The sequence below is a fragment of the Oncorhynchus mykiss genome, chromosome 26 (genome assembly GCF_057628025.1).
Source record: "Oncorhynchus mykiss isolate SJ-2025 chromosome 26, ASM5762802v1, whole genome shotgun sequence".
In the NCBI taxonomy this organism is placed as follows: domain Eukaryota; kingdom Metazoa; phylum Chordata; class Actinopteri; order Salmoniformes; family Salmonidae; genus Oncorhynchus; species Oncorhynchus mykiss.
The window spans coordinates 23,454,169-23,479,451 of record NC_143047.1 but is presented as its reverse complement, the minus strand read 5'-3'; the positions used below and the strand labels follow the sequence as shown (position 1 = coordinate 23,479,451).

The 25,283-nt window shown below is 43.1% G+C and overlaps 1 protein-coding gene across 2 annotated transcripts in view; it reads left to right on the top strand.

The window, feature by feature from the left end:
- Positions 1 to 749: 749 nt before the first annotated feature.
- Positions 750 to 25,283, top strand: part of LOC110506651 (leucine-rich repeat-containing G protein-coupled receptor 4) — a 31,065-nt gene continuing 6,531 nt past the window's right edge. Inside the window, exons 1-18 of one of the 2 annotated variants that reach the window (XM_036963395.2) lie at positions 1,402 to 2,211; positions 4,206 to 4,232; positions 10,496 to 10,567; positions 14,165 to 14,236; positions 16,198 to 16,269; positions 18,354 to 18,569; positions 20,251 to 20,322; positions 21,349 to 21,417; positions 22,463 to 22,534; positions 23,131 to 23,202; positions 23,469 to 23,537; positions 23,718 to 23,789; positions 23,898 to 23,963; positions 24,092 to 24,163; positions 24,497 to 24,568; positions 24,717 to 24,842; positions 25,010 to 25,107; positions 25,226 to 25,279. In XM_036963395.2, the coding sequence (XP_036819290.1) occupies positions 2,024 to 2,211; positions 4,206 to 4,232; positions 10,496 to 10,567; positions 14,165 to 14,236; positions 16,198 to 16,269; positions 18,354 to 18,569; positions 20,251 to 20,322; positions 21,349 to 21,417; positions 22,463 to 22,534; positions 23,131 to 23,202; positions 23,469 to 23,537; positions 23,718 to 23,789; positions 23,898 to 23,963; positions 24,092 to 24,163; positions 24,497 to 24,568; positions 24,717 to 24,842; positions 25,010 to 25,107; positions 25,226 to 25,279 (1,561 nt within the window). In that variant the 5' untranslated portion in view covers positions 1,402 to 2,023. Of the gene's footprint in view, positions 2,212 to 4,205; positions 4,233 to 10,495; positions 10,568 to 14,164; positions 14,237 to 16,197; positions 16,270 to 18,353; positions 18,570 to 20,250; positions 20,323 to 21,348; positions 21,418 to 22,462; positions 22,535 to 23,130; positions 23,203 to 23,468; positions 23,538 to 23,717; positions 23,790 to 23,897; positions 23,964 to 24,091; positions 24,164 to 24,496; positions 24,569 to 24,716; positions 24,843 to 25,009; positions 25,108 to 25,225; positions 25,280 to 25,283 lie in introns of both variants that reach the window. The other variant, XM_036963396.2, reaches the window with a different exon arrangement.

Sequence of the window (25,283 nt, the reverse complement as noted above, 5' to 3'; positions counted from 1 at the left end):
ACTGCCCTGATTCCCATGATGCTCAGAGCATGATGTGTACCCCTGTGTCTCTTTCAAAGCTGGTATTGCCGATTGTCACGATCGTTTGTAAAATTAACAGACGAAGAAACTCACCAAAACAATGCCGAACAAATTAAACGTGAAGTCAAATGCAGTGCTCACAGGCAACTACACACAAACAACAAGATCCCACAAAAACCCAGTGGGAAAAGGCTGCCTAAATATGATCCCCAATCAGAGACAGCGATAGACAGCTACCATTGATTGGGAACCATACCAGGCCAACATAGAAATAGAAAAACTAGAGTACCCACCCTAGTCACACCTCGACCTAACCAAATTAGAGAATAAAAGGCTCTCTAAGGTCAGGGTGTGACACCGATGGTGGCATCCTTTAGAAGTTTCCTTCTTCGCTGGCTGCTTAGTTCAGAGAGATGGCTGGTTCTACAACGTTTATCAATGATCTCATACACTATCCACATCAATATCATAATCTATCCATATATTTTTATGTTGAACAGGCTGAATGGCACTTTGGACAGCACCTTCTGTAGGTCTGCATGCCTCTGGGGAGCTCGCACTGGTCACCTCTGTGGCAGAGGCTCTGCCACAAGTTACAGAGGATTGCCTGCCCAACCACAAAGAAGAGCAACACTTGGAGGAGGGAGCAGTGGACAAGTAACAAAGTACCTTGCCCGCCACCCTTTTGGTGAAAATAGAGTCCTATTTAGCACAGCGACTCTTAAACCATTGAGAGAGAAGTGTCTACTCTACTGGCTGGATTGTTCACACACTTTCACATTCCCCCTTGTTGGAGGCAGGAGTCAAGCAGAAATCCTGTTTGGCGCAGCAGTCTAAGGTACGGCATCGCAGTGCTAGAGGCATCACTACAGACCCGGGTTTGATCCCGGGCAGTATCACAACCAGACGTGATCGGGAGTCCCACAGGGCAGCACACAATTGGCCCAGCGTCGTCCGGGTTAGAGGAGGGTTTGGCCGGGGTAGGCCGTCATTGTAAATAAGAATGTGCTATTAGAAACTGTTTGTTACACTTTATTTTAGGCCTACAGTATTATTGGTAGAAATCATATGGTAAAATGTAAATAACCTGACAATTAGGCCTATCTAATAATAACAACTACATTTCAGTCAGTTGGAATTCATTAAAATAATAATGGTAAGCCTACCATTATATCAGATATTGATCAATTACTACCAAAGGACTAACCTGAGATGGTACCACACTCAAAGAAATGACCGAGGTGGAAATGAATTGATCATTTAAATTAATTGTTACACAATTATAAACGTATTTATTAATTGCAGTATGTTGCTTACTAAAGCAAAAGTGTGACGTTGTGAAATCATTAATATGTAGGTCAATATTAACATACTGTATTCAGCAGATCGTGTGGCAGGTTGTCCGGCAGGGTGCTTACCGAGTGAGCAAGAAAAAGCGGGCTGCTGGTGGCAGGGAGCAAAGGAAGGAAACGTGAGGAATGGCTGAAAGCTGACTGTGTTTTTCTACAGGAAACAAATCAGGAGGGAAACAATAGCAAAAATAACGCACCAAGTGTTTCCCATTTCGGTTGGAGAATTGTATTGAGGCTTCTTATTTTGTCCACGCACGGATCCGTCTGGTTTGCTGATTTAATGGGACAACGAAAACGGAAAAAAGCAAAAGGTGTCGATTTTGTCGTCTGTGTGGACGGGTGATACTTATTTTTATAGGACCAACACTCCACACGGGATGAATATGAGGACACTTAGTGCAAGGTAAACCGCATTGTTTGAGTAAAGAAAATGTCCCAGACTTGACAGGGGTAGTTAAGGATATATGTTTGGTGGGACTGATGCATTAACATGTTATATCCTTGAAGTGGTCGACTACCTATCAATAATAATACGTATTCAAGCTTCTTGGACAAGCCATCACAACCGAGCAGTCACACGAAAAGTAGCCTATATGTCCTTATAAGAGAAACGTAAAGCCATTTTTGCTTAGTCTGAACAGAAGAAAAACATGCGCGTGTTTGTCATCTGGATATTTTTGCGGTTGTTTTCACTACGGGATGGTGCGGCTGGTCAAGGACAATCCACTCCGGCTATTTGTTCGTCCTCATGCAGCTGCGACGAGGACGGAGGCGCCGATTGTTCTGGGAAAGGACTGACCACTGTCCCAACTGGTCTAAGTGCCTTCACCTATTATCTGTAAGTATCAACACATATTGAAACTGTGTAATACAACACGATTAAACCTATAATCAATATCTCTCCCTAGTTAGGACGTGTTTGTAACGGTAAGGTCGGCCACTACTTACTCGAGAGGGGCACCTCTCCACGTCAGTACTGGAGCAAACTTTTGCACAATGGCTGTCAATTAAGCAAAAATAATCGAGTGCGTTTTTACAACTTTGGGCTGTGGATCAGTTATTCAACTGATAACAAACACATTATTGTGGTTGGTATGAGAGAGCATACACAAAGAATGATGAACAGCCAGAGGAAAAGTAGGCCTTAAAATTAAAGGTTGGTACAGTATATACAGTATTGGCTAGGCAATGGTTGCCAAATGGTTCATGCTGGTCCTCTTATACCCTAGTATTTTACTCTACTGAAAAGCATGCAAGCTATAGCATATTCCTTGGCCTGGGACCTGGACTTTCACTTTCTTAGACTACAGCCATGATCTTTTACACTTATATTCAGGGACATGTGGAATAGTAGCCCATCGTCCATGTAAAGTAAGAAGGTCTTAATTTGCTGATTCTTCGGCCTGTCTTGGCTCTGTAGTCTGGACTGACTCTTTGTTGAGTTGTTAAGGAATAGAACTATGAAGACATTTTGTGCCTCCTGCTGTAAGAAGGCTGAGGTTTGATCCAGCACAGGCATTGACAGAGGGAACCTCATGATGCTTTGGTGTAATCCTTTTAATTTGGCCTTTATAAAATTGGAGATCAGACATTAACAGATCCCAGAAATACCTGCCTGAGACTGTTTATCCTGAATGCGACTCCACTCACCAACTCACATCATGGCAGAGAAAGTGCCCCTGAACAGGCAGTTAACCCACTGTTCCTAGGCCGTCATTGAAAATAAGAATTTGTTCTTAACTGACTTGCCTGGTTAAATAAAGGTAAAATAAAAATAAAAATAAAAAATGGCAGAGAAAGTGTATGCCTACCCCTAAAAGACAACACTTTGGACACACTTACCCATCTCAGAGACAGTTGTTGTGGTTGGTTTTCTGATATTTGCATTGCATATCCTTTACATATGCATTACATGTCATTTACAAAGTGATGCAGGAAAACTTTTAAAATTCATCTTACAGGGAATTCAGAATTACCCAGAATTCACCCCAGAATTTGTCAGTTCGGTAACACTTGTAACTACTGTAATAATTAAGTCTTATTTACTTTCCTTCCAAAGTTTCCTAAGTTGCAATATTGTGGCTCAAGCTATTTATCAACATGGGGAAAATGTGCAATGTTAAATTATTTGTAGACTATATTTTTAACAAAATAAAATGTTCTGAATCTTGTTCAGCAACTGCCGAAAGGAAAAAGCTGTTGTGATCAACACAAAATAACAACTAAACCAAAAGCCCTATGACATGGGTCTTTTAGTTAGCCTACAGTTGATTTTAAGGAATGATGACTGTTTCTTTTCTGTATTCCCTGTGACCATCATATCTGTCTTTGTCTCTGTACCAAGAAAAGCGAGTTGCTGTGCACTACCTTACTAGAGAGAGAGAGCATTACTAACTGAGGAGAAACTGAGACTGGGACTGCATAGTTAATACATTTCTGGTTAACTAGCCTTAAAGGTTTCACAATGTCTTAGTTAATGATAAACAGAGCAGCCGCCCAAGGGCGTCAAAGGGTCTATGTGTTATTTATTGAAGGTGGACCAAGGAAGTGTGCTTCCTAATGTGGAAAAGAAGGAAGGATCTGACCTTGACAAGACTACCCTCTGGGCACACACTGGTTGAATCAACGTGGTTTCCATGTTGTTTCAATGAAATTACGTTGAACCAACGTGAAGTAGATGTTGAATTGACGTCTGGGCCCAGTGGGTATTGATACAGAACCGTTTCATATCCAAGACTGAATGAGACATTTAAATATATACAATATCACCATCACCTTTATTTACATAACATAAAAGCTGAGGGGTTGGTTTTTACCTTTGTTTCCACCTAGGTGCCTGAACATTACACCACATGGACTGTAAGTACATTTTATTGACTTCTTGAGTTCATTAATATCCAGCAGAATTGTAGAAATACACACGCTCTAGAGTTGACCCAATAAACTGCCAGTGTTGTTTTGTGCCAGGTAAAATGAAGAGAAACAGTGGTATTTACCAATATGTCAATCTAGACACAGTGTAGTGTATGTATGCTGTTATCAAACATCATGATCTTTTCAGACTTACATGTAAGTTACCAACATATCCCCAAAAATTGTATTACTTATTACGATTGTAAGTGTGGGCTTGAAGGCTTCTTGTGCACCTACACTGAGCAAGGGTTAACCAAATGCTTTGTGACAGCTTTTTAGCTCATAACTACGTGATATATTCAGTTCAAGCCCTCAGAGTATTTGACGGGTTGCCTTGGAGCAATTCCACGGTAACAGAGTGATTTTTCACTTTAAAATGTATGTCAAACAAAAACCAATTATTGCAAACAAATGATACAACTCCATGCACAGGGACTACTTAGCAATTTCCTCTGACAATTCAAGTAAATGTGTTTTTGTAAAATGTTCAGTGGAAACTGTTAAAAGCGGTCAATCATTGGTTTTTGTTTGAAATACATTTGAAAGTAAAAATATTTGTCTTTACTGTGGAATTGACCCTTAGTGCAGCTGTCTCTATTTCTCTCTCTTTGTATTTCTCTCTCTCCCTCTCTCCATTCAATGTCTCTTCTCCGTCTCTTAAACTCCCCTTCTTTCCATTCCTTCTGTGTTTTGGTGAGTAGAGAGGTCAGGGGTCATGATGGATTAGTGCGACACATCACAGCTGTAGAAATATTTTTTTTGTCAGTGTTAATTCACAGGGAGGCTGTGCTGAGCTGGTAATGCTCCTTACAGGAAGTGAGCTAATGTTTGTTTAAAGAACTAAACAACTTTTTCACCTCCATAATGTTCATTTAATCCCAGTTAGCGCTCATCAAAGGTGGAATTACATCCTTAGTACTCTTCTAGAAATATATTTTGGTAACACTTTACATTAAGTTGCTTGTTTGCTGGCATACTAATATATTAATTGGGGTACACATTATCTGCTGTGACGTATAGTGGAAATTATAAGCTTTTTTGCTCAAACAGCAGAAACACAGGGATCAATCAGCAAGACTGGCAAATAGTGAAGCTTGATAAATTGAGTAATGGAAATTACTGAACGGAGAGATTAATGGACAGAAAGAGACAGTGAAATTGACACACACACACACACACAGAGAGATAATGACAGAAGCAGACAGGTCCAGCAGTCTTACAAGAGACACATTGCAGGCCCTGCTGTCCCCAGAGGTGGGAGAATGGTTTCCCAGAAGGTTGGCTTTGTTTGTGATTTTCCTCCTGCTGTGATTCCATCCAGTACAACCTGCCACCCCATGAATGTACTGAAACTGTTGTACATTGAAGCTGAGAGGAAAATGGAAGGCAGCAGTTCTGTTATGAAGGGAACTTACAGAAATAGGAGCACAAACATTAACTTCATCTTTTGAAAGTCAGGCCTTGGAATTCTGGAATGTCTTCTTAAATTGGAATAGTTTCAGACAGTTATGACTAGACCTGCTCTTGTCCTGCATTTGTAGTTATTTAAAGCGGTACTTCAAGTTTTTATTTCATGTGTGGTCATTCTTCAAAATGATTAACCCATATACTTAGTCACAAAATAATATACAGTACTGTACATTGCCACTTTCATTGGCAATATCCTACAATACTTTAACATTTATGCATCTGTTGATTTACATAATCTTACGGAATTTGACACAGACGGGAATTGGCCTGTGCCCTTTGTTTTATCAGTCCATAAATCAGAGTGTTGGGTTGGCACCAGCCAGCAGCCCAGGGGAAGGTTGGAGAGGTGGAGCTGCCTGCAGAATGTTGGTGTGTACAGTACGTTTTTTATTGGCAGCTGAAAATGAGACTCTCCTGCCTGAGGACAACAGGTGGGGAGAAAGAGAAATACGTTCTGGAACCCCCTCACCCTGTACACAAATTTCCCCTCTGACAGATACGAGTGACGAAAGAACATCTCAGTCTCTTGAGGGCTTGGTGACTGTGTGCGCCCTCTCGCTCTCATGTGTGCGTGCGGGGGGCATGAGGGTTTGGGATAGGAGGGGGTCACTTCTCACATCTCATCTCAATTGAAGTCCTTTCATAGTGTGAACAAGCACAAGTTTAGGGGAGGGAGGGGATAGGGGGACTAATACCCTTTCACTCACTGGTCCAGCTAGCTCACTTGCCATTGGTGCCCTCTATCCATCTTAAGCTGAATGATACTTTTGTTCATGGTCAGCAGAGGTGAAAGGAGCCAGTCACTGGTTCCCGCTCCCAAACAGGATGACTGCAAGATGGTAGAATGTTTACTTCTCTCTCTCCCTCCCCCCCTTTTTGCTCTGTCTCTTTCTCTCTCTCACTTATACACAACTCTCACTCCTTTTTTACTTCTAATCACTTACTCATCTTCACAATTTTTATCCTCTTTTTCCATAGTCCTCTCCAACTCTCTCATCATCACATTCTCTGTCAATCTCTCTCTCTTGGTTCAATTCAATGTTGTTAATTGGCATAAAAAGCATACATTTGAAAAGAAAAATAACTACGTTTAATGAAAGCCAACGACAACAACAACCATACCCATATCAATCACTTCTCTCGCTCTGTCTCTCACCGTTTTAGGACTGACATGTTTGCCTTGCAGGCTGGTTGTTTGCACTCTAGCTACAGCGAATCAGTCTCCCCTTGTACCCATGTGGTAAATGCTTGACCTTCTCTGCACTCCCATGGTGGAACACTCTGCCCGTTTGTGTATACAAAGTGCCCTTGTTCCTTTCCAGCATGGCAGCCAGGGAACCTCAGCCATCTTCCTCAATTTTCACCACCTTCACCTCTTTAATCAATAAGAAACAGCCGGCTGAGAAAATAGTTACCCATTACTTGCATTTTTTCCCACAACTCTGCTGTCAAGGGACCAGGGGGCTAAAAAGCCAAAGCATTACTGAGTTTGCTTTCCTTCTGAGGTAGTCAATGGTAGCAGGTGGTTGGGTTGGGGCCCGGTTTGGCTTCTCTACCTCAACAAATGACGTACCGGCAGGATATCGATTTTCATTCAGATGACATTAGCCGGTTAAATAAACACTGCCAAAAGGTATTGAAGAAGTGAAGTTGTTCTCCTTTTGAAGATCACCTTGGGATTCATGGTACATCTGAACGAAGGCTATGCCTCCTTGAAGCATGGCCCTTGCTGAGACTACATCAGATACTTTTTACACTTGCTACCTTCAACGCCCTCCAACTCATCACCCAGAGATCTTCAAAGGACAGACATAGTAACCTTTTTCCCCAAATCTCTATCTTAGTTATCTGCCGTTGTCCTGTCTGTCAATCCTTGCTGTTCTTGGCACGGTAGCTTCCCCTCCCTCTCATGGCTCCATGCCAGCCAGTGTCTGATCCGCCCACACACATACCACATATACACGCCTTGGTTTTGGAGTCGCTTTAAGTTGAATCTCTTTTTGGTTTGCCTTTGCCAAGAAGTGCAATCTTTCCATGTATAGTTCTCTGTCTGTAATGTGGAGCTCTGTGGTTGTTGTGTGGCTTTGGTGAGGTCCTTGTCTGGTCTGTGGACAAACACTAGTGGCCTGTGTAATTGTGAGGGGAAAGCTAACTCCGAGCTCAGGTTAAAATCATTCTGACCAAGATTTGTTTCGGATCAAAACATTGTCAATGAATCAGTGAATTGGGAACAAAAACAGTGTGCAGGCCTTCTTTATTATCCCTCCACCAAAGTATTTTAAGGACGTGCTTATAACCACAAGCTTTTCTAAAACCATGCTCCAACCATCAGAGACCGCACAATAAGCAACTAAATAACAAGTATAATTTCTCACTTGCCAGAGACTTGAACAGGGTTGACCTCTTTTTGACCCTCTTACCATGGAGAGATTGTGGATGGCTTTGAGATAATGCTGAGATAATATATTTATTCTCATTTTGCATCATAGCAGATGAATTATTGCTTATTTTTTTTATTGTTTCAAAGGTATAGATTTTGTCTTTGATATTGACCCCAAAAGTGAGTTAGGAAAGGTATCATGTCTTTTAGCAGACATTTTTTTCTGAGTAAAGATGATCTGTGTGTCTCTATTTACAGTGAATTGGCAGTGAATTCCCAGGGAGTTTTAAAGGTGCTCTGTTGAGACTTGACAACAGCCTCTGCTGCCTGCTCCCCATACTTTCCTCTGTTGGATGTCTTTGTTACTGATCTCCTTTTTTTTCTGTAGAGAAATCTCACTTGAGAAGTGAAACTTTTGGCAACTCTTGCTAGAAATGTGATTCTTTCCGTTTCCCACCAAGGCTGATATGAGCCCAAAGTGACACCTTTGCATTATTTGATGTCATGTTGACATTTCATACCCTCAAAACAGTGGGCATGTAACTGTTTTGCTTCAGAAAGAGTGCTGTTTTTTCTATATGTATCACAGCTGTATTTCTATGTAGGATAGGCAGGTCCCCTGATGACTAAAGCAGCTGGGAGGGAGGGTGACAGCATTCACAGACCACCCTTTCATCCTGTCCCTGTGGCTGCCTGCACTCTTGACCATGGCAGCCAACAGCCTGTGGAAGATGGTTACAGAGTGCGGGTGTAGGGGTGCTGTCAGCAAGACAGCAAGACAGAATGTATCCAAAGGAGGGACCACCGGGAAAGCCTTCCAAATAGTGGCCACACAACGCCCCAAGGAGAGTCCGTAGGGGGGTGGATCAAGGTGGAAGCTCCATTGTACAGCACCTAGAAGGCAATTGGATAAGCTAGGTAACCTGGAGATGGGGAAGATAGATAGCAGGGACGATGAGGGCCTTTGTAGTTAGAAACGTGGGGGGGCGATATTATCCTTTAAGGATCCAAAGTCCTACATGCACACACATGCAAGAGGAGGCCTGGTAGTGAAATTCAAGATTAGCCCTTTTATTATTATATATATTTTTTTTCGCCCCAATTTCGTAGTATCCAATTGTTTCAACTCCCGTACGGGCTCGGGAGAGACGAAGGTCGAGAGTTATGCGTCCTCCGAAACACAACCCAACCAAGCCGCACTGCATCCAACCCGCAAGCCAGCAGCACCAATGTGTCGGAGGAAACACCGTGCCCCTAGCGACCTGGTCACAGAAGTCGCTAGTGCGCGATGAGCCAAGGATATCCCTACCGGCCAAACCCTCCCTAACCCGGACGACGCTAGGCCAATTGTGCGTCGCCCCATGGACCTCCCAGTCGCGGCCGGCTGCGACAGAGCCTGGGCTCGAACCCAGAGTCTCTGGTGGCACAGCCTTAGACCACTGCGCCACCCGGGAGGCCTAGATTTACCCTTTTTGGGAGTTTCGCTTCATTATCAAAAGCAGGATGTTTTTTCAGTCCTGTTGTGGTTCAACTCTAACATCTGATGTCTATGGACTCCTCTTTGAAACCAATGAATGGATTCCTAATCAAGATGAGAGTGGCCCGAAGTTAAAAGCTACTCTCTGTTGTGGAACACAAGGGAATTGTTATGGTGTCATACCATTTTTGCTGTTTTTTTATACTATAGCCTGTGTCATTTTTATTGGAAGTAAAGATGATCTGTACTAATCTGTTTTAGGATCATTCTAAAAACAGTTTACAATCTTTACTAAACCTGCCTATATAACAATCTCTCATCAATTCCTAGAACTTTAGTTGGATTCGATGACAATTTTTGCCTACGGTTACTCTCTATGTATTACATATGTAAGTCACATACGGAATTAGTCAGGTGGGGAAGAAACGTGAGTGCTCTCTGCATAGTTGTCGTGCTGCTACATGCCTGTCTTTCTCTGCAGTGAATTGGAAAAGTGAACGTCCCCTGGGCAATATGAGGAAGGTTTCTTCAAGGGTTTACAGTATTGCTGGGGACCTGTTTTGGCCCAAATGAATCATTATACTGCTGGGGAAGATGACAGTACTTCCCCTCTACCAATCTACAGGAAAACCAATGTAACAGTGTTGAAAGCATGCTTCTGAGCAGTTACTTACTAGTTATGCCTCCAAAAATATACATTTGTTACACACTACCATGGCATCAAACATTATATACTATTTCTGCAATTCTCTGTTGTTGTGTCTTTAGGAGTATAAATCCAGCTTGATTGTTTGAGATTTGAATGGGAATCAGGGCTGTGTTCTGTTTCTAACCTGAGAGAAATACTGATCCACTCATGACACTTGTTGTTTGGGTCCACAGTGACATCAGCATGAATAACATCACAGAGCTCCCGGCATTTGTCTTCAAGAACTTCCCCTATCTAGAAGAACTGTGAGTATTCATCTTTTCTAGTACATTACCCACTACAGTTTGTCACATGCATATGATAATCAGTGGTTTTCAACCACAACGGACCAGTTGTATTATGTGTTTGATCAACAAGTTGCTCATCGAGATATGAAGAACCTTGTAGTTTCTCTTACACCAAAGAGTCATGCCTTGTGTTTTCAGAAAGGGCAAGTTACACCATGATGACTATCAAAAAGTACCATGACTATAGGCTACGTATGATTCCAGAGAACATGTATGTGAGATGCATCACATTCTTTCTTTCATTGTATTTTCTTTGAGAATTTACAGGGTGGCAACCGCATGTCTCAGTTCTGGGACCCATTCAATGAGCATATCTAATCGTAGAGTGTGTTTGTCATTTTTTTTTTTTACTCTTGAAATACCCCTCTGTCTGGTTCAGAGCTAGAAGTAAAGATAAGATCTGTCTACTTGATATCAGGTAACATGTGACCCTGAGAATGCAAAATGACCAGCTAACATTATTCTGCTTCTGTGCCCATGTTATTTTAGCCTGTCTGTGTCTATCATCTCGAACAAGTCTTTGCTCCCTTCTCATCTGAACACTAGGTCTACTTCATCTGCTTTGTCAAAGGGCAATTTACTTTTCATCGCATTGTAAGTGGAGGAATGCAAGGCAGGAAGGAAGAAGGCAAAACAATGGTTTCCATAACAACCTGGCTAAAAAGGCACTCTCGCTGCACTCCACCACTCAACATTACCTTTCAGGCAGGGGCAGGAGTCTCTGCCCAGTGTCATATATACTTAGAGAAACCTGTTCTCTGGGTTCCATCCTGCTCTGGAGCTGAGCAGTAGGCTTGGGAGATACCGTATACCAGGATATTTTTCAAAATACTCTCTATCATTTTCAATACTGTTTAAAAAAAATAGGGTGCGTTTTATTTATTTATTATTTTTATTTCACCTTTATTTAACCAGGTAGGCTAGTTGAGAACAAGTTCTCATTTACAACTGCGACCTGCCCAAGATAAAGCATAGCAGTGTGAACAGACAACATCACAGAGTTACACATGGAGTAAACAATAAACAAGTCAAAAACACAGTAGAAAATAGAAAAAAAAAGAGTCTATACACATTGTGTGCAAAAGGCATGAGGAGGTAGGTGAATAATTACAATTTAGCAGATTAACACTGGAGTGATAAATGATCAGATGGTCATGTGCAGGTAGAGATACTGATGTGCAAAAGAGCAGAAAAGTAAATAAATAAGAACAGTATGGGGATGAGGTAGGTCAATTGGGTGGGCTATTTACCGATGGACTATTTACAGATGGACTATGTACAGCTGCAGCTTTTAACTATAAGAAATCCTAAGATGTGTCAAAATGAATTATATCCGGCGGAGGGCTCCAGCTACGCATTTGGTTTGCTAACTTGCAAGCTGAGTGGCTAGATTTCAAGGTCAAGCTTCTTGGTTACAGCAGAGACATTCAATCCCCTCCTGGATCAGGATCCCTGTTGCCTAAATTGTTCTGTACCCCCAAAAAACTAAACAAAAAAACGACTTTTGTTTTGTTTGAATTAGCTCCCCTTGTGTACACTGCCGATAATACCGTATACCCCGGTATGGTACAGAATCGGTATCTCGGTATGAAAATCAGGATACCGCCCAACCCTACTGAGCAGCGCTGTAGGGCCTAGCAGTTATTTTCGTGCTTCAGAATGCTGTTTTGTTGACAGCTGTCTAGAGTTTTTAATTTGTGTTTGTTTAGCCTTATCCTTGAAACAAATCATAAGGTTTCATTGAGTGAACTGAGAGGATGGCGTGGTGGTGTTGTCACTGAACCACAGCTCCAGCCCTGAGGGCTTACTGAAAAGAGAGGGGGACATGCCCAGAGAGAAACATTCCCTCGCTGATAGTCACGCAACCCTCCTTCATACACACCTCCCATCCTGAACAAAGCACAACACAGCCTAGCTACCATGCTGACCGATAAAGACATGTAGGGGAGTCGTCCCCCTCAATTTGTGTTTGTATGTGTTTGTCTGTCTCTGTACACATTTGTCTCCATGAGCGTGTGTTCCTAGTCTCTTTACCTTCTGATGTTGAAGTGTATGTTGTCTACCAGTGAGTTTCTTAGTGAAATAGAATGGTTGTGGGAGTGGTGCTACAGAAGGGGAGGATTTAGTCTTTGCTCAACAAGGCTTAGCACATTCTTCTGCCTTCATCAAAGCCTAGGGGGACGTGTTCTGAATTTGTTGACAGAAAGGGAATGGGTGGGGAGGTTCTTCACCCTGAAACATGAGGGATGTCTTAGCAATTTGTTAGCAGGCCGACGTGTGGTGGCTGGGCCGTAGACATGTGGGCGTTGACCAGCTCCAAGACTGTGGACGTAAAGTTTACAGTACCATATAAATCTGGCAGACACACTAACCACATACAATTTGCACATGAATCCTACTCTGCTTTCAAACCTGAAGCTTTGTTACTTGAGTCCTAGATTAATAATTAATAATTGTCAGTAGTTGGGCTTGCAGTTGCAGCAAACTTAGTGCAAGAGAGTCAACAGGTAGGCTTAACGTATGTGCATGAAACTGGCCCCTTTGACTACAAGTACTTCAACAGCTCATTTACTGCTGGGAAACAATAAAAATGCTGTCAAAAGGAAACAATTCCGTCAATGAATAGTTGATAAAGACGCATGAGAAGCCAAAATGATTTGGGTGTTTGATGGTGAAACGTGTCCTGTGGAATCCTGTGGTTTGAGCCAGAGCCAAGTCAAGTTGTAGAGCATGTACAACCTTCCAAATCCAGCCATGTTTGTCAACCACAACAAATGTTATTTTAAACATGGTCTGCCATTGGATCACAGTTGAAGTCTGCCACTAGCGTTTGTGTGTTTAGACTAGAGACCCTGTCATATGATGCTGTCTGGTTGTTATATGATGGACGAAAAGTGTTCGACATCCCTGGAAGTGTGTCCCCGAGTAGGCCCCAGTAAGGGGGTGCGTTGTGGGGTTGTATTAGGGCATGGTGGGAGTTGTTACTCAGATTCCCCAGGCTCTCAGGCTCACACACAGCAGCTATTGGCTGCAGGGGAATCTAATGCCACCCAGCTCAAGTTGCAGAGGGTGATAAATCTGGTGCTAATCTCCCAGGCCAGATTTGGTGGAACTATGAGTCCCTGACAGCCCGCCCCCACATGATTATTCACATTGCCAGTTCTTCCTGATATCCTGGCTGGGAGGGAAGGGGAGGTAGACCAGGCCCAGGAGGGGAAACCTAGGCCCAGTCCTAATGTGTACACTCTCCCCAGAGGGTCTGGTGAAGTGACAAAATGCCGTCGCACTGACACGTCTCTCTGGCACCCCAGGCGTTATGTTATGTTATGTTATGCCTGGTGACACAAACTGGAGCCTGTGGGGTGTTTTCATTTGTTTTTTTGGTCAATGATTTTCAATCTTGTATGTATTAACATTTCAAAGTGAAGCTGTTAAATTGAGAGCTTTGAAAGTTGTACCAACAACATATAGATTACTATATGAATCATTGTTTTCGATGCAATCATGAATTTATCACCATCTTTTTCTCTCTCTCTTCCTCTCTCTCTACCTCAGGCGACTGGCAGGAAATGACCTCTCATTCATCCACCCTGACGCTCTGTCTGGACTGCATCAGCTCAAAGTCCTGTTAGTGTGCCACTCATTGGTCCTCCACACACTTGCAACACGTACACACAGACAAACACTCATATAATACCTGTATGTTCTGTGACTGTACATTGAGCCAAGGGTTCAAAGAACAGTACTGGTGAGTGCTCGGGCACAACCCACACAAAATCAAACACACAGACATTCACATGCACACACCTGTAAATAAAACTGGTGAATGAAATACAGGTGAATTAAATAAAACGGAGGTGTTCACTTCCTTCCCAACTAGCGGTTGCCATGTGACGTGTGTGAAGAGGCAGGAAACCAGAGGGCCTGTTCCCCTGGGCCCTAGCCTGCTTTGACGACAGAGACTACTGATAGTAGAGAGGAAGGGAGATAGTCACCATAACCACATCTGTGTCCAGTAGAGACTAGAATCCATCACTACATGGTCAAGTACTCACATGCCACATAAAAAATACTACAGTTCACTGTTTACTGTAGAATACTACAGTACTTACTGTATTCTTTAGTATACTATACTACACACTGTAGTATCTCTTGATCATGTGTAGTACATGTAGTAGTAGTAGTATATAATGTTGTAGTATACTGTTAAATACTATAGTATATACTACAGAATTATCCACAAAAAACACTAGTAAATATTGCTGAAATGTCAGTCAGCCAAAACCTTTTTTTTACTATATTAAATATTACAGTATTTAATTTGCATATACCCTGCCCATTCCACTCCCCATATCCCAATTTGTGCCACCTGTAAGTGAGAAAAATACATGCCAAGGATAGACCATATACACTGAGTGGACAAAACATTTCCGCGACATATACTGACCAGGTAAATCCAGGTAAAAGCTATGGCCCCTTATAGATGTCACTTGTTAAATCCACTTCAATCAATGTAGATTAAGTAGATTTTTAAGCCTCGAGACATGGATTGTGTATGTGTGCTAATCAAAGGGTGAATGGCCAAGACAAAATATGTAGGTGAATTTTGAACTAGTTATGGTAGTAGGCGCCAGGCGCACCGGCTTGGGTGTGTCAAGAACTGCAATGTTGCTGGGTTTTTCACGGTCAACAGTTTTTCCAGTGTATATCAAGAATGGTCCACCACTTGAAGGACATCCAGCCAACTTGACACAACTGTGAGACTCATTGGAGTCAGCATCCCTGTGGAACACTTTTGACACCTTGTAGAGTCCATGCCTTGACAAATTGAGTCTGTTCTGAGGACAAAAGAGGGTGCAACTCAATATTAGGAAGGTGTTCGTAATGCTTTGTACTCTAAGTGTATTATGTTCCCTATGGTTATAGAAAAGAGCAGAGGCTCTGAACATTCCGTTCAGACCCCAGTCCTACCTACCTACAGGTTATAGAAAAGAGCAGAGGCTCAGAACATTCCGTTCAGACCCCAGTCCTACCTACCTACAGGTTATAGAAAAGAGCAGAGGCTCTGAACATTCCGTTCAGACCCCAGTCCTACCTACCTACAGGTTATAGAAAAGAGCAGAGGCTCTGAACATTCCATTCAGACCCCAGTCCTACCTACCTACAGGTTATGGCAAATTTGCTCTTTTAGTATTTGTCCAGTATGTTTTGTCAAAGAGAGAGCCCCCCACTTCTATGTCATAGATGATAAAACAAAAACACTTTAGTAAATACTACAGTAATGACCGCAAAAATACTATAGTATAAACTACTGTTTTTTACTACAGTATTTATACTACAGTAAACCGTAAATACTACAGTATACTACAGTATTCAATGTAGTGTTTTTGCAGACTTCAGACTGCAAAAAAACAATACAGTGGGTAAGTCCGCAAAAACACTACAGTGAATGAATACTATACTATTCCTACCATAGTATACACTAGTATTCTTTAATATGGGATATGCATGCAGACACAAACGTGTGTGCTCAGAGGCATGTTGGTGCGACCACAGTTCAGGATATAAAACTGTGTTCTCTCCCTCAGGATGTTGCAGAATAATCAGCTGAAGACTGTTCCAAGTACAGCTATAAAGAACCTCTACTCTCTACAGTCTCTGTGAGTCCCCCTATCTCTTCACCCATCTGGAATTACACACACACACACACACCTTTTAGAGACTTGAAATGGCAAAACTCATGGACATCGCAAGCATAATCATGACATTTACAATGGGAAGCATTCACTCTACAATCCAATTGACCTATTAGCTTCCTCTAGACTGGCCGGCATCATTACACTAACCTTTACACAGCTCACACATAACCATCTGGTTACCATGCTGTCTTTACCCCCCACCACGTTACATTTACCAACAGTGAGACATCTATTTATTTATGTGGTTGATTTTTGCCTGTATGGGTTTGAAAGGGATGTGTGTGGGTTATGTTTCCTAGACACTGCAGGGCTCTCCAGTGCGGCAATTTTAATTATTGCTGTGTGACCTGGAATTTTAATTCAGGTACCAGTATGCCTAGAAAAATTAAGGATTCTAGCTTTAATACCTCAAATATTTTTCATTGTGCTCCTAAATGTCTTTGTGTCCGCCTACATTTTTCAACTTAGGCGCGCACATGTGCTCCTTGTAAAAATGGTCTGCGTAGAACCCTGCACTGGTTTCCAAATCCCCAGCTCCTCAGCATCTCTTTCCTTTCACTTTAACTTAGTGACTCTGTGACTACTGCATGTCACTCTCCGAGGGACTATGACTGAGCATTACTCCATCTTTGTTTCCCTGTGCCTCTTTTGACTGACTGTGAATAGTGTAGGATGAGTTCCAGCTGGAAGCCTGGTCCGGGACATGCTGAAAATCCCGCTTTCTGCCATTTATCACCTCTCCAGATCCTTTCCCTCAGTCCCACGTTTTCCCTCTTTTTTTCCTTCTCTTTTTTTTGCAGGAGTCTTTTCTCTCTTAGGAGTTAAGGTCTGTAGCTGAAGTAATATGTTTTGGCAGAGCCTAGCTGGGTTTGTATAATGCCTTTGAGAGTTAGCTGTCAGTCATCGTGCCTTTCTGCTTCCAACACAGACTCGTAGGGAATTTAGAGGGAGAGAGAGATATGGAGTCATGGAGGTGGAAAGAGAGCGAGGGAAGAGGAGATTGAAACTTAGAGGGAGTCTGTGAAGGCAAGAGCAGAATTACAAAGGGATAGAGCTTTTGTTGCGAGGGAGAGAGTGAATGTTGTGATACTACATTAAGGAGCAAGTTTCATGAATGAGGAACAGAATGTGCAGCACCAGCCAAATACAAAACTAGTAGAAACCTTGAGTGTAGAACAAAGCTATTTAAAACCTTTTGTTTGTAGTCCTCACCACAGCAGTTTAAATAGTTAGAAATAAATGCAGAATATTTACAAGAGTAATGAAATTCGAATTTGTATAGTAACGCCATACTTTCTATACATACGTTATAATGTAGTTGTAACGGTTTTTCTCCTCTTCTGAGGAGGAGTAGGAAAGTTCGGACCAATGCGCAGCGTGATAAGTGTCCATATTTTAATGAAATATATCCGAACACTGAATACAAAAGAACAAGAGAAATAAATTAAAACCTAAACGGTTCTGTATAGTATAACACAGACACAGAAAACAACTACCCACAACCCATAGTGGGAAAACAGGCTGCCTAAGTATGGTTCTCAATCAGAGACAACGATCGACAGCTGCATCTGATTGGGAACCATACCAGGCCAAATACAGAAATACAAAACCTAGAATACGAAACATAGAATGCCCATCCCAACTCACACCCTGACCAAACTAAAACAGAGACATTAAAAAGGTCAGGACGTGACAGTAGCAGGCTATCCAATGGCTCATTCAAATATTTGCAGTTGATAAGATTAAGGGCAATGGAAAGCTGTTAAAAATGGAGGACCGTAGTGTTAATGTTTTTCTACTGAGGCAATAGAAATACCTCATAAATACCATTCCTTACATGGCCCTTGATTCCCTGTCTCTCTTTCTCTCTGTCTCTCTCTGTCTCTCTCTCTCTCTCTCTCTCTGTTATGTGCTGTATCAATATGAAATGTCCTCAACGTGAGAATGTTAATGGTGGTGAATGTATGACAGGATTCACATATTGGTGTGACATAACTAGTGAGATAAAGGTTTCTAAAATCTCTTTTCCCCCCCTCCCTCTGCAGACGTCTGGATGCCAACCACATCACGACGGTGCCTGAGGATAGCTTTGAGGGCCTGCAGCAGCTCCGCCACCTCTGGCTGGATGACAACAGCCTGACTGAGGTCCCAGTGGGCCCCATGAGACACCAGGCTAACCTGCAGGCTCTCACCCTGGCACTCAACCGCATCACCCACATCCCCAACAATGCCTTTGCCAACCTCTCCAGTCTGGTGGTGCTGTAAGTGCTGCAGATTTATCTATTCCAGACCTGGGTTCAAATACTATTTTAAATCTTTCAAATACATTTAGTGTTTGCTCTAGTCTCTCTGGAGTGCAAGAGGGGCAGGGTTTGGACTCCTTGTGATTATTCTATTGGTTCCATTGTGCCAGGCAAGCTCAGTAAACTCAAGATAGTATTTAAACCCATGTCTGAACTATTCAAGTCAAAACAGAGGATCTGTTCTGTGCTCCTTCCCATAGGGGAGAGTTTGGGGGGTTCAACTCATTGGTAGTATACTGTAGATTCAGATGTAGCACAGACATTAGATATTTTTGGTGGAGATTTACATCTGTTGGAAGAAGAAAATGTAGGAATCATGGGTAATAGAATATAACTTTTATTATGAAAGACAGTTACATGTAACTATTTAAATATTTTTAAACAAAGTGTCAAAGGAACTAACCCTCAGATTACACTTCTCTACCATTCAAACATTGCAGATGTTCAAATCCATTCCACTCCAAGTCAAATTAAATTCTCAGTTAAATACATCAACATACTGTATGAAGCCATCACTTACTGTGGAATGCCCCTACAAACACAAACACACGCATGCACACATGTGCACGCGCACACAAACGCACGCGCGCGCGCACACACACACACACACACACACACACACACACACACACAAGAAAAATGCTATTGCTGCAGGGCCCAGTTGGAGGGGAAAAGGACAGAGCTGTGTCCCTAGTGGCTGGCAAGAATAAACAGGAAGAAAATACCTTGAATCCGTCAGGCTTCGACACACCAGCACTCACAATGATACCTGACTTACCAATCACTGTGGTCTCTGGTGATAGCTGCAGAGGACATTTACCTTATGAATAGATTGAATTGGGTCTTACTATCAGGCAGGGAGTGTGGGAGATGTGAAAAGTGCTGCGTTGTTCATCCACAAAGGATGGGATGCCATGTGGCAGATTGAGCATTTTGTTTTTATGTGTGTTGTATGTCACTAAGAATAGCTATATTATATCCTGCTTAAAAACCCAGACAGGTGACCTCTCGAGTGGCGCAGTGGTCTAAGGTACTACATCGCAGTGCTAGCTGTGCCACTAGAGATTCTGGGTTCGAGTCCAGGCTCTGTCGCAGCCGGCCGCAATCGGGAGACCCATGGACCGGGAGACCCATGGAGTGGTGCACAATTGGCCCAGCGTTGTCAGGGTTAGGGAGGGTTTGGCTGGCACTAGCGACTCCTGTGGTGGGCCGGCTGCAGTGCACGCTGACACGGTCGCCAGGTGTACGGTGTTTCCTCCGACACATTGGTATGGCTGGCTTCCGGGTTAAGTGGGCGTTGTGTCAAGAAGTAGTGCGGCTTGGTTGGATCGTGTTTCGGAGGATGCACGGCTCTCGACCTTCGCCTCTCCCGAGTCCATACGGGAGTTGCAGCGATGAGACAAGACTAACTACCAATTGGATACCATGAAATTGGGGAGAAAAGGGGGGGGGAAATATATATATATATAATAAATAACCCAGATGGATCCCTATTAAAACCTCCCTGCATGTTCAATCACACAGACTAGATATCCTATACATGTTCATTCTGTTGTTCAATGTCCCTTTTGGCTCGTCTGCAACAGTGAAGTCTAATTTGAGCCGGGAATGGAATATAAATATATCCTTTATCTTCCAGGCATCTGCATAATAACAGAATTAAGGAGATTGGGGAGAGCTGCTTCACGGGGCTAGAGAACCTAGAGACGCTGTAAGTGCATTTGAATACAAACTCATTAACAGTGTGTATGAGCCACTCACCTCCCCAAACACACACCCAGAGCAGCCGGGACGTTAGTGTGTATGAGCCACTCACCCCCCCACACACACCCACACACCCAGAGCAGCCGGGGCATCAGTGTGTATGAGCCACTCACCCCCCCACACACACCCACACACCCAGAGCAGCCGGGACGTCAGTGTGTATGCCCCCCCCCCCCCCCCCCCCCACACACACACACACACACACACCCAGAGCAGCCGGGACATCAGTGTGTATGAGCCCCCCTCCCCCACACACACACCCAGAGCAGCCGGGACGTCAGTGTGTATGAGCCACTCACCCCCCCACACACACCCACACACCCAGAGCAGCCGGGACGTCAGTGTGTATGGGCCACCACCCCCCCACACACACCCACACACCCAGAGCAGCCGGGACGTCAGTGTGTATGGGCCACCCCCCCCCCCCCCCCCCCACACACACACACACACACACAGAGAGCAGCCGGGACGTCAGTGTGTCCACTTCCTCCTGTAATTGCTCCAGGATAAATGGAGCGGAGTCCATGATGGCTATCTGCACTACCCTCCCATTGTTCGCTTCCTCCTGCGTCGCCAGCCTGAACAGTGACACAACATCTTTAGTCCGGAGGGGACAGAGACATTCTGACCTATGGTTTAACAGCAGCCATATTAGACGTACCATGGCTGTTACAATTATTTTTGCAGTGTCACACTCACTCACAACATTGACACTGATAAAGCATAAAGAGAATTGTCTTACTTACTATAGGAGCCTACCTTATATTATGAGCACTCCAGTCTGTCATGGGAACGACAGTACACTTGGCTATTTTATAGTGTAGTGCCTGAAACTGGAAGATCAATATTTTACTATCGTTAAGGTGACCGTATGTTTGCACAGCACTGCTAGTGAATGGTTACAGTATGATTGAGTGTGCTGTGGTGTGTGGTGTAATGATTATGAAACTCCCTGCTCCTTTTGGCCCCTCAGGGATCTTAACTTCAACAACCTGATGACCTTCCCAGAAGCAATCCAGGCACTGCCCAAACTGAAGGAGCTGTGAGTACTGTCCCATGACAAACACATGCACACGCACACAGTCACAAATGGAAGCACACGCACACGCGCCCGTCACTGACACACAGGGATGCACATGCGTACACAGATTCCCTTTGTCAGATTTTTCAAATCTGAAATGTCAACTTTGAGTGATTAGGTTGATTAGTCAGTAAGTGACATGTGGCCTAGAGGTGATATCATTTTCTGCAAAAAGAGGAGACCCCTGGTCTTTTCTCCAGTGTAACTGTGGTTGCGTGCAGGCTGCAGTGTTTTTGTAGAAATGTGAGCTGTTGATGTGTCTCGGTGGAGCTGTGAACCTTGGCAGGGGGAGCTGAGAGATTAATGATGGGGTCTGACTAGTGCCCCCAACTCCTCTATCTGTTTTCCTTTCCTTTGTTGCTCTCCTCTCCTGTCTGTCAGCGCTGTAGTAGAGAGAGAAGCTGTCTTAATGTTCCTGTACAATGGTTTCTTGATCCCTTGAACTTGTGATGGATATAAGGGACCTGTCTACTAGATAAAGACGCAGGCACCTTAGGTACATTACCTGGCCTTTGTTTTCACAGTATCACTGGGACATCTTGAACAACAGATCATGACTTCACAACGTTTCATGTGGACAGTAACAACTGTTCTCCAGATGGTGTCCTTTCATATTTCTGATGGATAAACAATATTGAACAGATATGGAATTGACCATGTTTTATGACAGCAGTATAGATTAATTAGCAGTAAAACCTTCAGGCAAATAATTGACATGCACTAGATTGAAAGATGCCATCTAATGGTGAAAACTGGAATTAGCCACATTAAGTGCAGAAATCAGGAAGCTGTAGCACACAGAAGCTGTGCATACAGAATTAGTGGTCATTTACATATTGGCAACTATAACAGTTTACTTCATTTGGACCTCTCGCTTTTCCTAATCACAATTTGTATCTTTTTCAGCTGTTGCAACTGTATCGTTGCATATTTAATATTCCACCTTCATCCCAAAGATTGTGGTTAGAATAATTGTTTCACTGTGTATATTTTCACTTTCCTCCAGTGGATTTCACAGCAACGACATAGCAGCCGTACCTGAGGGAGCCTTCCACAAGAACCCTTTGCTCCGCACCATGTAAGACCATACTTCAAAGCCAGTCCTACTGTCAACAAATACTATAGAATAGAACCTTAAGCCTTCACACATTCATGTACTAGCACAGTGTTCCCCAACTCCAGTCCTCCAGTACCTCCAACGGCACACATTTTGGTTGTAGCTCCAGTCAAACTCACCTGATTCAACTCATTGAGTGCTTGATGATTAGTTGACCAGTTGAATCAGGTCTGCTTGTCCGGGGCTACAAAATATGTGTACTGTTGGGGGTAGTCCAGGACAGGAGTTGGGAAACACTGTACTGGTATGTACAGTTTATCATATTTACACACATAACTGTCTCAGTGAATGACTGACTGACTGACAGCACCAATCTGGTAATATAGTGACTGACTGACTGCACCAAGCTGGTAAAATAGTGACTGACTGACAGCACCAATCTGGTAATATAGTGACTGACTGACAGCACCAATCTGGTAATATAGTGACTGACTGACAGCACCAAGCTGGTATAGTGACTGACCATGGGCCCTATAAGATATTTGTCCAGAAGATGGTGCCATTCTCGCATAGTAATTTCGTTTACTGTCAGTGTCCTCTTCTCTTATCCTCCCCAGCCACCTGTATGACAACCCCCTGTCCTTTGTGGGAACTTCAGCCTTCCAGAACCTGTCTGACCTGCACTCCCTGTAAGTCCCTGTCCATATCTGTTGGAAAGCCAAGTCTGGTACTCTGAGCATTGTATTCATAGTGTGGTAAGGATCTCTGAATTAACTGCTTTACAATAACAGTGTATGAAATCACCATGTGATACAATACACTGGATATCGCTGGTGCTCAGGTGCTTTTTTCATTCCATGATCTAATGTTACGAGTGGACAGTTATTCCGACTAAAGTTAGTCTCTGGTCTGTCATACCTGTTTGTGTTTTAACCCTGTGAGGTATGTGTTTCAGGATGCTACGTGGAGCCAGTATGATGCAGGAGTTTCCCTGTCTCACTGGGACTAACAACCTGGAGAGTCTGTGAGTACACAATACAGCAGATGCTTTACATCAACATACACAACTGACACTGACCAACAATGTTAGAATGAATGTGTTCGTGTTAGACAGATTGTTAGTGATTATATTTTTTTCTGCCTTGTCTGAGGTTAAGTGAGACCGTTTGTCAGTGGTAATTAAATCAGCGTGTTTCTTTCTCAGTACTTTGACTGGCACAAAGATTGCTGCCGTACCGGTTGAGCTCTGTGAGGATCTCAAGGTGCTGCGGACTCTGTAAGTATCCCCAACCTCACCTCTCACCCTTATCCTACCTTATTAATCTATTTCACATAAATGCTGGTGATATTCCAGGTTATATTATTTCATCCTTTTGCCCATCAGAGACCTGTCCTACAATGAGATTGAGGAGCTGCCTTCCTTCCAGGGCTGTCTAAAGCTGCAGGAAATGTGAGTAAGGTATATTGTTGGGAATGTGAGCAAGAGCACAAACACATTTTTAAACATTATACTCAAGATAACCCCCATCTTCTATCTTTTTCTGAGTGTATATATTATGTGTTCTGCCCTAATTATAGAAGCCTGCAGCACAACCGCATCCAACAAATCGACAGGGACACATTCCAGGGTCTGTCTGCCCTGCGCTTGCTGTGAGTACACACACACACACACACACACACACACACACACACACACACACACACACACACACACACACACACACACACACACACACACACACACACACACACACACACACACACACACACACACACACACACACACACACACACACACACTCACACACACACACACTTGAAGCCTATAGTACCTTGAGGCTTAAAGGTGAAGGGCCTAAGTAGATCTCATTGGAAATTAACTCAGTTCTGCTTTCACTAGCTCATGCCAGAGGCTAATTTAAAGCATGCTTAATTTGCTGCCCTGATTCTGAACACATCATTAAGTAATTTTCTTTACTACAGGGACCTGAGTAGAAATGAAATGAAAACCATCCACAGAGAGGCTTTCCTCTATTTGACGGTGCTAACAAACCTGTGAGTAGGACACTGTACTGTGGTAAAAACTAAATCTGTTCTCATACAAGTCATGATAACAAATACATTACTGTTTAAACAAATGTGTACATATGCTAGTAGTGTGTTCCAGGAATGTATGTATGCTAATATGTCCTGTTTGTTTTAGAGACCTGAGCTTTAACTCGCTGACCAGCATTCCAACAACTGGACTGAGTTCACTGAACCAACTGAAACTCACAGGAAACCTGCAGATGAAAAATGTATTTACTGCAAAGAGCCTCCCCAAACTCAGGTCAGAATCCCAGTAATTCATCCAAATGACCTCACACTGTCCTGAACTAGATGTGAACTCACTGTAGTGCCAAACCCAATTCACTTACAGTAACTAAACTTAAGTCCAACTGTGAGGTTGGGGTCATGCAACACCTTGAATGATAATGGTCCTATTGTGGTCTACAGGTCAGTATCAGTTCCCTATGCTTACCAGTGCTGTGCATTTGTGGGATGTGATTCTTCAACATCTTCCACTGATGAGGAGGACATCAAGAAGGTTACAGGTAAAATATGTCGTCATGACTGGTGATTAGACCACTCTTGGAATAAAAAAAAGTATTATTCAGAGGAGGGATAAAAAGTATATTGAAAGTGATTAGCTAATTAATCTTTGTGTTCTAGGTGGAGAAGAAGTGGAGAGGATATCGATGGTCATGCACTGCTCTCCCTCTCCAGGTAA